The sequence below is a fragment of the Orycteropus afer genome, unplaced genomic scaffold (assembly GCF_000298275.1).
Source record: "Orycteropus afer afer isolate SDZICR_OR568_19922 unplaced genomic scaffold, OryAfe1.0 scaffold00420, whole genome shotgun sequence".
NCBI lineage: Eukaryota > Metazoa > Chordata > Mammalia > Tubulidentata > Orycteropodidae > Orycteropus > Orycteropus afer.
This window is the reverse complement of record NW_006922007.1, coordinates 711,342-724,687: the sequence shown is the minus strand read 5'-3', so window position 1 is coordinate 724,687 and position 13,346 is coordinate 711,342. Positions and strand designations below refer to the sequence as shown.

The 13,346-nt window shown below is 57.2% G+C and overlaps 1 protein-coding gene across 1 annotated transcript in view; it reads right to left on the bottom strand.

Annotated features, from left to right (window-relative positions):
- OSBP2 (oxysterol binding protein 2) overlaps positions 1 to 13,346 on the bottom strand; it is a 343,782-nt gene that overhangs the window by 39,478 nt on the left and 290,958 nt on the right. Inside the window, 1 exon segment of the mRNA XM_042782709.1 lies at positions 1,444 to 1,636. Coding sequence (XP_042638643.1) covers positions 1,444 to 1,636 — 193 coding nt within the window.

The window sequence follows — 13,346 nt, the reverse complement described above, 5'->3', positions numbered from 1 at the left end:
GGAAGGAAGGTTGGGCAATCCTACTTCCGTAGTGATACTGCCTCGGAAACCCAAGGAGGGGTCGCTATGAGTTGGGGCCGACTCGACGGCACATAACAACAACAACAAAATATGGCCTCTAGGCTTCCTAGCAACAGTGACAAATCAAATCAAAACAAAACAAAACCCGTGACCGATTCCAACTCCTAGTGACCCTATAAGACAGAGTAGAACTGCCCTATAGGGTTTTCCAAGGCTGTGTATCCTTACAGAAGCAGACTGCCTCATCTTTCTCCCACAGAGCTGCTGGTGGGTTCGAACCACCGATCTTTTTGGTTAGCAGCCAAGCACTTTCACCACTGCGCTACCAGGCTCCTTAAAGGCAAACGGAAAGATGATCATGGAGTGAAGATGAATTAGGGCCCCTCCTTCCTACCCTCGATGTTCAGGGGCTGTAAACAAGACATATGTCACCATTTCTCTTCTGTGGGAAAATGGAGTGCTGGTTGCCCCATGCACCGGGACAGCAGGTGGCCTCTCACAGACCTGTCCCCAGATCCTCTCCAGCCTCATCTTCTGGGCCTCTACCCCTCCCACACCTCTCATGGCCCACCTGGAATCATGTCTTCCTGCCCTTCCTCGTCTCAATCCCAAACACACCTGCCTCTTCAGATGTCTGTCCTCCTCCCTCAGGCCTCCCACTGCTGTGGATCCGGGACCATCTGGGGGGACTCACAAGCATTGAGGTAGCAGTTTCTACAGCCAGAGACCAAGGAGGACACAGAGGCTTCGAGAGGCCGAGGGACTTGCCTAAGGCCATCAGGCATTGTGTGGGGCTGGAGTCAGAGTCCCTGTGCACCCCGATGCCTGTCTCCACAGCTCTGTTTTGGAAGCACTAGGTCTAGAGGGCAGGGGCAGCGTGGGATCCATGGCCCCTCTTGGTGTGGGGCTGGGCTCCTGGGAGAGCTCATTAGCACAGTGTCAGGAATAATCCAGTTCAAGCAGCAGGACGCCCTGGCCTCAGGCGCCGTTTCTCCCAGCACCTCTCCCCCTGCTGACGACCTCGCTCATACCAAGCACGAGGGCTGCTGCCAAGGACCTGGCCATGTATGACCCCTACCTCAAAGCTACCACAGCACTCCTGAGGACAGCCGGGCCTCACAGGCCACATGTGGCTGGGGACACACAGGTCACAGAGAGTCATAGTCACCTGAATAGGTAGAAGCTGCTGTACCCTAATATCGAGAGGCTCACATGGCTGGACAAAGGCCTCGGCCACTGCCACCACAGGGGTGTGGGGGGGTATCATCTACAGCAGACGAGCTGTCCTGGTGACTGAGGAGGGGCTGACCCGTGGGCTGCTGGGAGCCTGCTTGCTCCGATATGCCTACCTGGTGTCCATCCCCAACTCAAAGGGTCTCCTCTCCTGCCTCTGGCCTCTCCCAGGCCCCATCCGGGCCGCACGGTGAGGGGCCGGCGGCCTGGCTCTGCTGCCCTGGAATGCTGAGCTGGGCTGCGTGTTGCTGAGGTGGCTAAGCTGGATTAGGCCTGGGGCTGACAGGGGCGCTGACTGGGCGGGGCTGGGACTCAGGGAGGGCTCACTGAGCCAAGGGCTGAGCACGGCCACACCGCCCTCTGGGCTCAGCAACTGCTGTTCCTGGGGCCAGAGAGCTAGGGTCTAGCCCTGAGCAGGAGGAGGCAGCCAAAGTCCCCTTACCCACACCGTACACGTCCCAAATCACAGCAAAGGGTGGGGATGGGCAGAGTGGGGAGTCCAGCCAGGAGCTTGAATCTCAAGTCTGTGACCTGTCCAGAAACGTCATCGTGAGTGGAATGGAAGGGACAGCCGCCACACTCCTACAGAGCCCCTGATTCTGTGAGCTGTCCAGGCGATCATCCTGAGGGTGGGGACAGAGGACCCGTCTCCCAGCCCCTCTGTTCTCCAGGGCTGCCAAGAGGGCTGCATGGGAGCCCAAGATGTAGGGGAGACCAGTGGGGAGGTGGGGGAGCCACTGAGTAGACCCGAAGGAGACTTGGCACGGAAAAGATGGGGGGCCTGCCTCAGGGCTGCCCTGCTCGTGGATGCTGGGGGTGTTGGCAGGCCCCGCTAAGGCGGAGCCTGGGAGGGTGGCCCGCCCAGGGGAGACTGTGTCAGGGGGCAAGGGGCACACGCTTCATGGGAGGCAGCTTTGCCACCTGAGTGATGGCCCTCAAAGGCATCTCATGGGAGGGACATGTCCCCGGTTAGAAATCCGTGCCTGGCAGTGCCCAGAAGGAAAGAGGACAAACGCTAATCGCATCTGCTGCCCCTAATCCTAATCCCGACAATACTGCCACTCCCCAGACGGAAGAGCAGGGCGTGGGGTCAGCCTGGCTCTATCCTTGGTCCTGTGTGTGGCTCAGGGCACCATCTCAAGCTTCAGGTGGGTCCGTGGAGCTGGCACCCAGCCTAGCCTGGCTTCCAGTGACAGCTCAGAACCACCAGGTGTCCCCTGTCACTGGAAGGGCAGAGAACTGCTGAGTGTTGGGGTGGGTCGCCTGGACTCCAAGAGGGGCTGGGGAGATGACTCCATGCTCCATGCACCCATAGATGCTCTAACTGGGTCCAAGACGGTGGGAACACGGGCTGAACAAGGGCCCTGCTGCTGGGCCAGGACCTCTGCCCAAACTAGTTTAAAAGTTTAAACTATTTAAACTTGCAACTTTAAATAGCCCTTTGCACAGTCAGGTGTCTGACTGTCATACTCTGTCCTACCACTGCGCTTGGACTCCCAGGCTCCCCGGTGGATTGCTGGGGCAGCGGCTGCCCACCCACCATGCTCATCACCATGCTGTCCTCACAATTCACCGCAAGCTGGTATCATTCCATGGATGCCGCCTCTCACAGGTCTGGGCCCTAGAGGTGACGACAGGGAGGGAATGGGGCATATCCTGAGCCCCCTTCGTGTGGTGAGAACCCCCAGCCAGGGACTCCCAGGGTTTCATTACCCCCTTCCACGAAGGAAGTGGCAGGCCAGCTTCATTTTCACAGGAAGAAGCCCAAACTCAGAGCACACACCCTGTGAAGGCAGGAAGGACTGTGTGGGGACTCAGGACAGTCCCCTGGCTCCACAGGTGGGCATGGCATGGTCACACACACCGCCCAGGAGAAGCCACTGTGCCCCGTTGGCAGCCTGCCCCACTCAGCCAGGACCTCGTTGAGAAGAGTCTCTGGGGATCAGCCCAGGAAGGGGGTTGGCCAGGTCAGGGTGTGTGGGGTCAGGGAGGTGCTGGAGCACAGAGCCAGGTGGGCCACGCTCAGCGGGGAGAGGCCAGGAAGCACTCATTGTCCTCAAACCACGGCCTCACGTTGACCTTGAAGGGGAAGCTCCCACAGGGAAGAGGACCACTGGGAGGGGAGAGGCGCGCTGCTGCCTGCCAGCTCCCATCCAGAGGGGGGAGGGGCCAGAAGTGCCGGTTGTGACACCTGCTAGGGGAGCACCTGTCTCTGCGTACACCTGTCCCAGGTACCTGCTTGCCCAACCCTGCAGACCAGACAAGCTCTGAAGCCGAGCCATGTCAGAAGAAACTCAGGTGCCATCTCAGGCATCCAAGGGCAAGAGGGAACCCCTGGTGCAGTGATGGGTGTGCTGAGCTCCCCGGGGTCCCTCTGGGATGGGCCTGATCAAGTACCATGCTTTATTCCCATCACCCAAGTTTTGCACTGGGCTGCCCAGCACCATGGGGGTCCCAGTCTCTTCCAAACACCATAGGGCGGGGGCAGGAGGCATAGCTTCTCCTGGAAAAGGCAGCTTTTCACTCAATTACAACTTTAAATAGCCCTTTGCACATTCAAAATAGTCCAACCACCCCCTGTACACAGGAACCAGCACCATCTGGCTCCCTGTTCACCATCTGATTTTAGACCATGCTAGAATCTATTTTTACCCACCTCCCCAGGCCCCAAGTGGGCCAGCTGTCAGAAGCAGCACTGTGGTCAGCTCGACAGGAGCCTGCCCCGGCCCCGAGATAAGAGCGGACACTCTGGGCCTCTCACCAACTGTCCCACTGACGTTGGCCTCATGCACCGCCATGGGACCTCCTGGGTCATGAACCAGACGGACCTCCGAGAAACCTCCAGAGCAGTCCCGGCCGTGAAGGGCTTTCGGACCTGGATCTGCACGGGTAGGTACTGCCTCTGAAATGCTGGCCTGAGGCTTCGAGGCTGCGCCCTGGCCCAGCCCCCTGCCCGACCCATTTCCCACACCGCCGGCTGTGGTGCCCGCCAACCAGCTCTACTTGAGCCTTGTGCTGCCTCCTCCAGGGGCCCCCAGATCCCTGCAGCAGGACTGACACACCCACCCCAGCCTGCCCGACCTCCCCTGCTACAGACTTCAGGGTGCCTCACCTGGGCTGCAACTGTCCTTGGTAGACGGAGGGGCCTGGAGGGCAGAGTCTGCTCTGTGGGCCCCCAGAGGTGGGCCCTCTGTGGGCTAGCCCTGCCCCGGCTGCTGTCTGCTCCGTGGGGCTCCCCGTCCTGTCTTCCAGGCACCTTGACTGGCTCTAGTCTACGTGGGGGCTGACCTACCACCTGGATCTGCCGCTTCTCTGGCTGCCCAGAACATGCTCCTGGGGAAGACCCCCCCAACATCCTGCTGGAACCTGGGGGACTGACCAGTGACCCCGAGTTTGGGTGTGTGTGTGTGTGTGTGTGTGATAGATGGGTCCTCCCATTCTTTTAGAAGCTCCGGCCGCACCTTGGGAGTCCCCCCACCCGTGGCCCTGTCCTCTCATACCACAAGGTAAGTCTGTGGCCCTACCTTCGAAAAAGAACTGCACCCGGCCGCTTCTCACCAGCTCCGGCTTCGGGTCCAAGCACAGCCCCTCACTTAGGCTCCAGCAGGGGCCTCCTAGTGGTCACCTCACACCTGCCCTTGCCTGGCCAATAGCCCATTCTCCAAGCAGGGCAGGGATTTTGCTGAAATGCAAGCCTCTGCTGGTCTCTTTCAGAGTAGAAGGCCAGGGTGAGAGTACCAGGCCCAGACCTTCTCCTCCCCTCCCACGGCTCCCCCTCCTCCCCAGTTCACTCTGACATCCCACACTGTCTGCTTGGTTACAGGGGGGAGTGGCATGAGCCTCCCTATCACTCAAGCCTGGGGGGCCAGGCCTGGAGCAATCTGCAGGGAGGAGGAGCCTAGGAGCCAGCAGGCGGCAAGCCCATGGCCTGCTGGGACAGGGCCCAGTCAGGCACCAGCCCACACACAACTCTGAGGGCCTTCTAATGGTGACGGGGTTTGCCCTCTCCCCTGGCCGGGGCCATGAGGAAGAGAAGGAGGAGGAAGATACTTGACCCGGTGGCATAAGGAGGTCCTGAGGGTTCAGAGGACAGATATGTGGGTCCTGCATGAAGATGGCAATAGAGAGCATTTCCCTAGCCAAGCCATCCACACGCGTCCTGTTCCACAGGCGAGGGCAGGGAGCTGGAGTGTGTGCGAATTCGGCATGCGGACCACACCAGGGTGGGCTTGCCTCCAGGAGGACCGTGGCAACACTGTGGGGTTCACCTGGCCCCTGCAGGGACCATGAGGCTAGAACAACTCTTGCTGGGAGCCCAGGTGACCTGCAGAAGCCCAGGTGTGCTGGGCCTGGGTGACAGGCAGTGCAGCCCAGCCCTTCTGTACACACCCCACAGCTGGGAGTGGGGACAGCCCAGGGACAGACGACTGTGACCCTAAGTGCTCACCCAACAGCCGGACCTGGGACCCTTGGGCCAAACGTCCCCTCTGGGCCTCAGAGTGACTCCTGAACAGCACAGATGATGACGACGCAGTATTGACACCACCCTCACGGGGCTGCAGCGGGGAGCAAATGAGTAAGGGGCAGGCAGCGTGCGCCGAAGGCTGTTTACAGGCGCCATCGTCCAAGAAGGCCTTCTAACAAGGGTACTTTGTTTTAGAACAAAGACAACTAAAAAAAAGAATAAAATTGGGGCTTATTCTTTTTCACTTTATATAAACTAATAGCTAAACCATGAGCTTAAATGTATATTAAAATCCATTGCCATCGAGTCTGGGAGCTCTGGTGGTGTAGTGCCTAAGGCATTTGACTGCTAACCAGAAGGCTGACGGTTCAAACCCACCAGCCACTCCTTGGAAGGAAGGTTGGGCAATCTACTTCTGTAGTGATACTGCCTCGGAAACCCAAGGAGGGGTTGCTATGAGTAGGATCCAATTTGATGGCAAACACAACAACAACAACAGCCATTGAGTCCAATCTGGCTCATAGTGACTCTGTAGGACAGAGTAGAACTGCCCCATAGAGTTTCCAAGGCTGGAAATCCTTACAGAAGCAGACTGTCTCACCCTCCTTCTGTGGGGCACCTGGTGGGTTTGAACTACCAACCTTCTGGTTGGCAGGCCAATGCTTTAATCACTACACCACAGAGCTCCTTATTAAGTATGTGTTAACGCTCTCCCCCTTTAACTCAGTGAATAACTCAGTGCTACGACAGGTGCATCCTGATTCCCAGGAAGGCTGAAGCCGTGGGTGCTAGTGTTCGGCTCTACTGTCCCACACATGGTCTGGCAGGCACTTGGGCACAGGCCCATTGTGGCTTAAGGCTCCTTTTAGAAACAAGAGTCATTTAATATGCTGTGAGCTTTCTCCTAGTGGCAGCTAATTCAGTTACACAAGCAGTAATTCAAGCGGGAACTGTGGGGCTGGCTTGTGTTAGAGTCGGAAAGTTACCCAGGAGGGAATGTGGCCAGACAGTTGGGGGTTCATTCATCAGCCCCTGCACTCTTTCGGGCTCTCACACCCTCTCGCTCGCTCTCTCACTCGTGCAGTCTCCCGTGTGCAGGCAGGGTGCCACGTGTGGAGGCCGCAAAGCCCTAGGACCTTGAAGGGAACGTGCCCAGCCCACAGGTCAAGATGCCTCAGTGGAAAAGTCCATGAGATGTGGTGGGCCCAGATGGGGCTGGCTAGGGTGTGGGCCAGGAGCAGGTTAGTCTTTCCTGACCCTCCCACTCCCAATCAAGGAGAAGGGCTGGTTCATTTCTCCATGAAGAGGGAGCAGGTGTCGTGGGCGCTGGACCCAGAAAGATCTGGACTTAAGAGCTGTGACACAAGCAAGCCCCTCAACGCATCTGTGTTCCTGCGTGTAACCTGCTGAGTGGGCCGGACAGGATTATGTGCTTGGAACACCTGGCCGGCTGTGCAGTGTTTGGAAAATTCCTGCCTTTTCTGCCTTGCCTGTTCACTGGCCAGGGGCCTACCCAAGCCCCTCACAGCCTGGTCCTCAGGAGCTGGAGGACCTACCAGGACTGCAGGGTGGGCACCCAGGGCTGACTCCAGTGGGGTGGACTGTGGGAAGGGGCCTGGGAGCAGCTGTGGGGATGGGGGCACTTTGCAAAAGAGGTGATGACCATCTGGGGTGCTGACAGGTGGGAAGGAGCTGGGCGCCCACTCAGGCTGGCAGGGGATGGGAAAGGGAGATGAGGCTGGGCCAGGGGAGCCACGCTGGCCTCCCCATATGCCGAGGAGGAGGGTGACACTGCCGTTGTCCTTCCCAAGACAGCGGGTGGTGAGGCCACTCACACACAGCTGGCCACTTGGCCAGCTTCGTCCAACAATCAAGGCCCTGCCCTGGGGGAACTCTCCACAGAGAAGAGTAGCCAGGGTGGGTGGCTGGGACAGCTAACGGGGACTTTAGAGTCAGACTGGTACCGGCTCTGCCTCAGCATGGGGAATGATGTCTGAGAGCTCAGACCTCTGTACATGTGGCAGCCACAGGGGGCTACCATTTCTGGTTTCCCTTCCTGCCTGGGAGAAACCTGTTTTACCCTCCTCCTAGGCCTGCTCTGAAGCCACCAGCCCGGACTCTGCAGGCCCAGTGTGCCACACCCTGACGAGTGCATGTGGCCCCCCACCCCCGGCAGCCTACTCTCTTGCTGGGATATGGTCAGCTGGCCTTGCCTGCCTCCCTGGCCCACTGAGAACATTCCAGGCCCCCCACCAGGCCCTCCACAAACTTGTCCTAGAGACCCTCCCCAGTTGTTGAATACGCGTGCAGCATCCTGTCACACGAGCGTCCCAGGGGCCAGAACTGCCTGATGTGTTGAGTCAGTGCCTGACATAGGCCCAGAGTGCACCTTGGTAGGTAGCTGCTAAAGTTTGGGTTAAAATCACATCAGGCAGGGCTTTCTGACACTTCACTCCATGGTTGCGGGCGGGGGTGCCCAGAGCCCACTGCAGCCCCACCACTTGCACAGAGGTGTTTATAACAGGCCCCCTCCCCCCTCCAAAGCTGCCAGGTTTTGCCTGTTGAGTCTCTCTCCAGAGCCAAATGCCTGAGACCCGGTACAACGCGGCCACCCACAGGCACAAGAGGTGGAGCCCAGCGTGATGTCAATGTGATAAATGCTATTTAATTTCACACAGTCTCGTTCCTATTTCTCAGCTAGCTACAGGGCCAGGTCATTCTTCCGGAAAGTGGGGAGTATGGGATGGTAGCAAAGCCTCCGCTTCCTGACTGACCTTGTCCAGGTGAGAAGACGGGACCAGAGCAGCTTTGTACAAGGTAACAGAGCAGGTAAACTGGAGGTGGGCTACTTGGAACGCTGTGTACTTTGCCTGTGAGACAGGCTGTGATTGGTGCATCCTCACGGGGCTACTGCTGGGGACACAGGTAAGGCGCTCAGCCTGACCTCGGGGTGCAGAGTCTGAGGAGGGGGTTGATAGCCACACAAAAGAGAGGCCACATGTGGATGGACTCAGGTAGTTTGGCGGTGCCCCAGATGCCGGGGGTTCTCACTATCCGTGGAAATGACTGTGTGGGGCTTTGAAGGACAAAAAGGAAATTGCCTCTGGTGGTGCAGTGCCTAAGGCATTTGACTGTTAACCAGAAGACTGGTGATTCAAACCCACCAGCCACTCCTTGGTAAGAAGACCAGGCAATCAATTTTTGTAGAGATACTGCCTCGAAAACCCAAGGAGGGGTCACTATGAGTTGAAATTGACTCCACAGCAGTGAGTTGGTTTTTTTTTTTTTTTTTTTGCCAGGCATCTGAGGGACAGGAAAAGAACATTCTAGAATTTACGGACGTATGGAACACAGTGTGGGGGGGAGGGGGCTCCTAATTCCTAATCCAGAATCTTGCTCTCTCAATTACCTAAGGCAGAGGCACACTCATGCAAGGGGAGGTCCCCTGCCTGCCCCAGGGGAGCAGTGGGTGTGTGGAACGGGCCAGCACCACTCACCACGGTTCCTGGGGACCTTGAGAATTACCTAGAGCCTTCTCCCTGCTCTCGGTCGCTGGGAACTTGGCCCCTAGAAGCTAATGATACTGACACCCATTCCCAAATCTGAAGGCTGTTTTGAAAATTGTCCAGACTTTTCTTTGCAGGCCGAATCCCCCCAGAATCTCTGCTACCTGAGGGGAAAGTGAGACAGAGCAGCCATCCCTCCCCACGTGGGAAGGTGCTGTGGGCCACGCCTCAGAAGGGCGCTCTCCCTGGGGAGCTGCCCTTCATCTTGTGCCCCCGACCCAAGACCCAAGTGCATTCATGTGGAGAACACAGAGCCATGGCCAGGGTGCTGAAGTGTAGCCCCAGGCTGATGACCCACCTCTGTAGGGAACGGAGTCCATAACTCCAGGGTGGGACATTCCAGAAGCTTCCTCGCTGGAGGGCTCACATCAGTCAGGGTGGGTTGGGGGGTGGGCCTGGGAGATGGTGACAACTGAGGACAACTGGGGCTGGCTTCCCTCCCCCAGGGTCCAGCTTCCCAGGAGGGGTCCTGGGTTTGCTTCAGTCACAGCCCCAGAGGCCACATCTCAGCTGAAATGTGAAAGATAGGCATCGGGGCTGTGAGAGGTGGTGGGATTCTCCCCGCAGATGCCAAGCCCTCTCTGTGTGTCTTGCCTCAGGGTGCAGCTCTCCTGGAATCTCTCCTCACCACCTCAAGGCAGCACCTCCATCTCTCCCTCAAGGGCCAGCAGACCTAGGTTCGCATCCACTTGCTACTTACTAGCTGAGGGTACCCTGGGCAGCTTATGTGACTTCTCTGAGCCTGGGTTTGTACTTTGGTAATCACAATACCTAGCAGGATCAACAGAGTTCCTGGGTGATGCAAACAGTTAACACACTCGGCTGCTAACCCAAAGGCCTGGAGGTTCGAATCAACCCAGAGACTCCTCGAAGAAAGGCCTGGTGATTCTGAAAAACCAGCCACTGGAAACCCCACGCAGCCCATTCTACTCTGACGCACAGGGTGGCCGTGGGTGGGAATCAACTCTGCAGAGACTTGTTTAGTGGGACTAACGTGGCTGTTAAGGAGCCTGGTGGCGCAGCACAAAGGCAATTGACTGCTAACCAGAAGGTTGGCGGTTCAAACCCACCAGCCGCTCTGTGGAAGGAAGATTGGGCAATCTATTTCTGTAAAGATTTACCTCCTTAGAAACTCAATGGGGGTCGCTATAAGTCAGAACCAACTCGATGGGTTAATGTGGGTATTGCGAGGTGCCCAGGGCGTGAACAGCCTCTGTTGAGGCTGAGGTGTGAGCCACAATGCAAAATTAATGACAGACCCCCAGGTTCAACTCCCTCCTTCCTCTAGCAGGTGGAGAAGCTGAGGCCTGGCTGGAGGGTAGGGCAGATACGTGTCTCATGACCCTTGGGCAAGTGGCCGGCTGTAGTGGGGGGACCTCTCTGCATACAGTAGGAACTTGGACCTTCGGTGTCTGTCAGGTGAGGAGGAGCTGGTAGGCTTTTTTATAGTGGGAGGGGGCTCAGGGAGAGGCTGACATGCCAGGTTCACCTGAACAGCTTGGGGCTGAGCCTGGCCCAGGGTGCAGCCCTCCTGTCATTGGGCCATTCTCTCCATCTATGGCCAGCATCTGGAGACAGACATCATAGCCAACCCTGGGGGCTCCAGCAGTCCATAAAAGAACCCATCATGCACTTGGATGGAGAGCTGCTTTATGGCTTCATAAATACAAACGAGCCTCTAATGCATCATAAAGCTGTGCCAGACTATAGCTGGTAGGGAATCTCATTCCCTTGGAGAAGTGAACACCGCTTACTCAAGACAAACCCACTAAACAGTACGGGGCGGTGGGGCCGGTGGGGCCAGGGCAGTAGGCCCAGGGCTTCTGGAACATGTGGGAATCCCGAGCACGTCAATTGTCATCTTTTAAGATGCTTAACATCCATGTGTGCCACAGGCAGGAAGTACAGGAACCCAGACCCCCAGGATGAGGGGCTGTCAGGAGGGCACTGGGCCTGAAAGGTGGACATAGGAAAATGCGAGTGCAGGCTGAGGGCAGGTCAGCATGAGGGTGGCATCCACGATGCAGGGGTACCCCAGGGTGGGGGAAGGATGGGGACACAGACCCGCCGAGCCCCTGCTGTGCTCAGGTAATGCTCTCAGGGGCATGTGCACTGTAAGCCACATTTCCCAGGGGCCTGGGCACCAGGCCAGAGAGGTAGGTTGTATTGGGGGCGTTGCAGGCCACCTTCCTGCCGGGGCCCACCTGGGCCACCTGTCAGCCGTCCCTCAGCACCTCGGCACAGGGATTAATGGCTCCTGAGATGTTGGGAATTGCCTGGGGGCAGCCCCGCTCTGGGCCTGGTTGTGCTCAGGCCGCACCCTGCTTTAGGGATGGAGAAGTGGAGGCTCCATGAGGCCAGCGGCCGGCCCCGACCATGCAGTAACAGCGGTGGAGCTGAGCTCGGTCCCTAAGTCTGTGGCTCCAGTTCCCATGCCACCTAGCGCCTCGGCCGCAGCACTGCCCACACCTCCTCTCGGGTCCACCGGCTCCCCTCGCAGTCAGCAGCACCATCGTCTACCCAGGCCTTGTGCCCAAGCCTGGGGTCACCTCAGGGCCAGGGGATCACACAGCCTGCTTGCCTGGGACAGTCCTGTTTACTCTTGTGATCCTGGTGTCAGTATTAACCATCCCCCTTGCAGCCTCTGTTGGGTCTCATTTGGGCAGTAAATTGGACGATTATACTGTGCCAGCCATGTGCAAACCTTGCCTCTCCTCCCACTTCTCCAGAACGATACCGTCCCACTATGTGGATGTTCTCTGTGGCGACTGCATGGTTCCTTCCTGCCCCTCCGCGCACTTCATGTGAGTATTAGCTACACCGCCACCTTCTCTGAGAAGCCTTCCAACCAGCTATTCTAAGACAGCCAGGCGTGGCTTTATTCTTCTCCACAGCCTTCCTGCTACCTGATGTCACTAGCATTTTTATTGGTTTATATTTTGCCCACTTTTCCCACCAGAAGGCCAAGCCCATGAGGGTAAGGGTGTTGCCTGCTCACCCCATATTGCCAGGGCCCAACTGCGTGCACGGGAAGCTGTCATGATGAGTACATGGACTGAATGAGCAAAGGAACTCGATTCTTCATGAAGGCAGACAGGGCTCTGCCCTTGGGGATGCATGGCCTCACTGGGCTGGGGGTGGCAGGTAGGAGGTGCTAGGATGCAAGGCAGGATAGGCCGTGTGATGGGCGTGGCTAAGAGAGGGAGGGAGGAGCTGGAATCCGCCCCCTAGAAGCACCACGTATTATCAGAACTTGCTATTCTGCACAGCCAGACACTCTGGGCTGGAGGGAGTCAAGCCGAAAGCCTCAGTTTGTATTTGAGTAGGAAAGAAATCCTGACTGACTGAGGGCTAATATATACCACCCACCACTCATCCGTCAGCTTGTCTGCTGTGTGGCTGTGATGCTGGATTCTGTGCCACTGGCATCTCTAATACCAGCAAGGTCACCCACGGCACGTGGGTTTCAGCAGAGCTTCCAGACTCAGACAGACTAGGAAGGGCCTGGTGTTCTACTTCTGAAAATTAGCCAATGAAAAGCGTACGGATCACAGTAGAACACTGCCTGAGACAGTGCTGAAGATGAGCTCCCCAGGCTGGAAGGCACTGAGAATTCACAGTGGCCGCCACAGTGGGCTCCTGCACCCTGACAGTGGTGACGATGGGGCGGAGTCAGGCAATGCTTTATTCTGTTGTACGTGGGGTAGTCATGAGTTGGCGCTGACTGGACAACAACTAACAATAAACAACAGTTACACACCTGTGCTAGGCACATCTCCTTATCTTTATATTTATGTCCAACAATCCCTAGGAGAGCTAACATTATTCCCATCATATAGGTGAACACACTGAGTCTTGGTGAGCACAGGTCACTTTCCCAACATTGCAAGCCTACTTAAGTGTAGTGTGAGTTATACTTCCTTTGAGAAAGCTGTATATTATATGTCCTTCCTGGATTATAGTTAGTTCCTGGGTTATACGTCCTTCCTGGGTCATACTTCCTCCCTGGGTTATAATTACTTCCTGGGTTATACGTCCTTCCTGGGTCATACTTCCTCCCT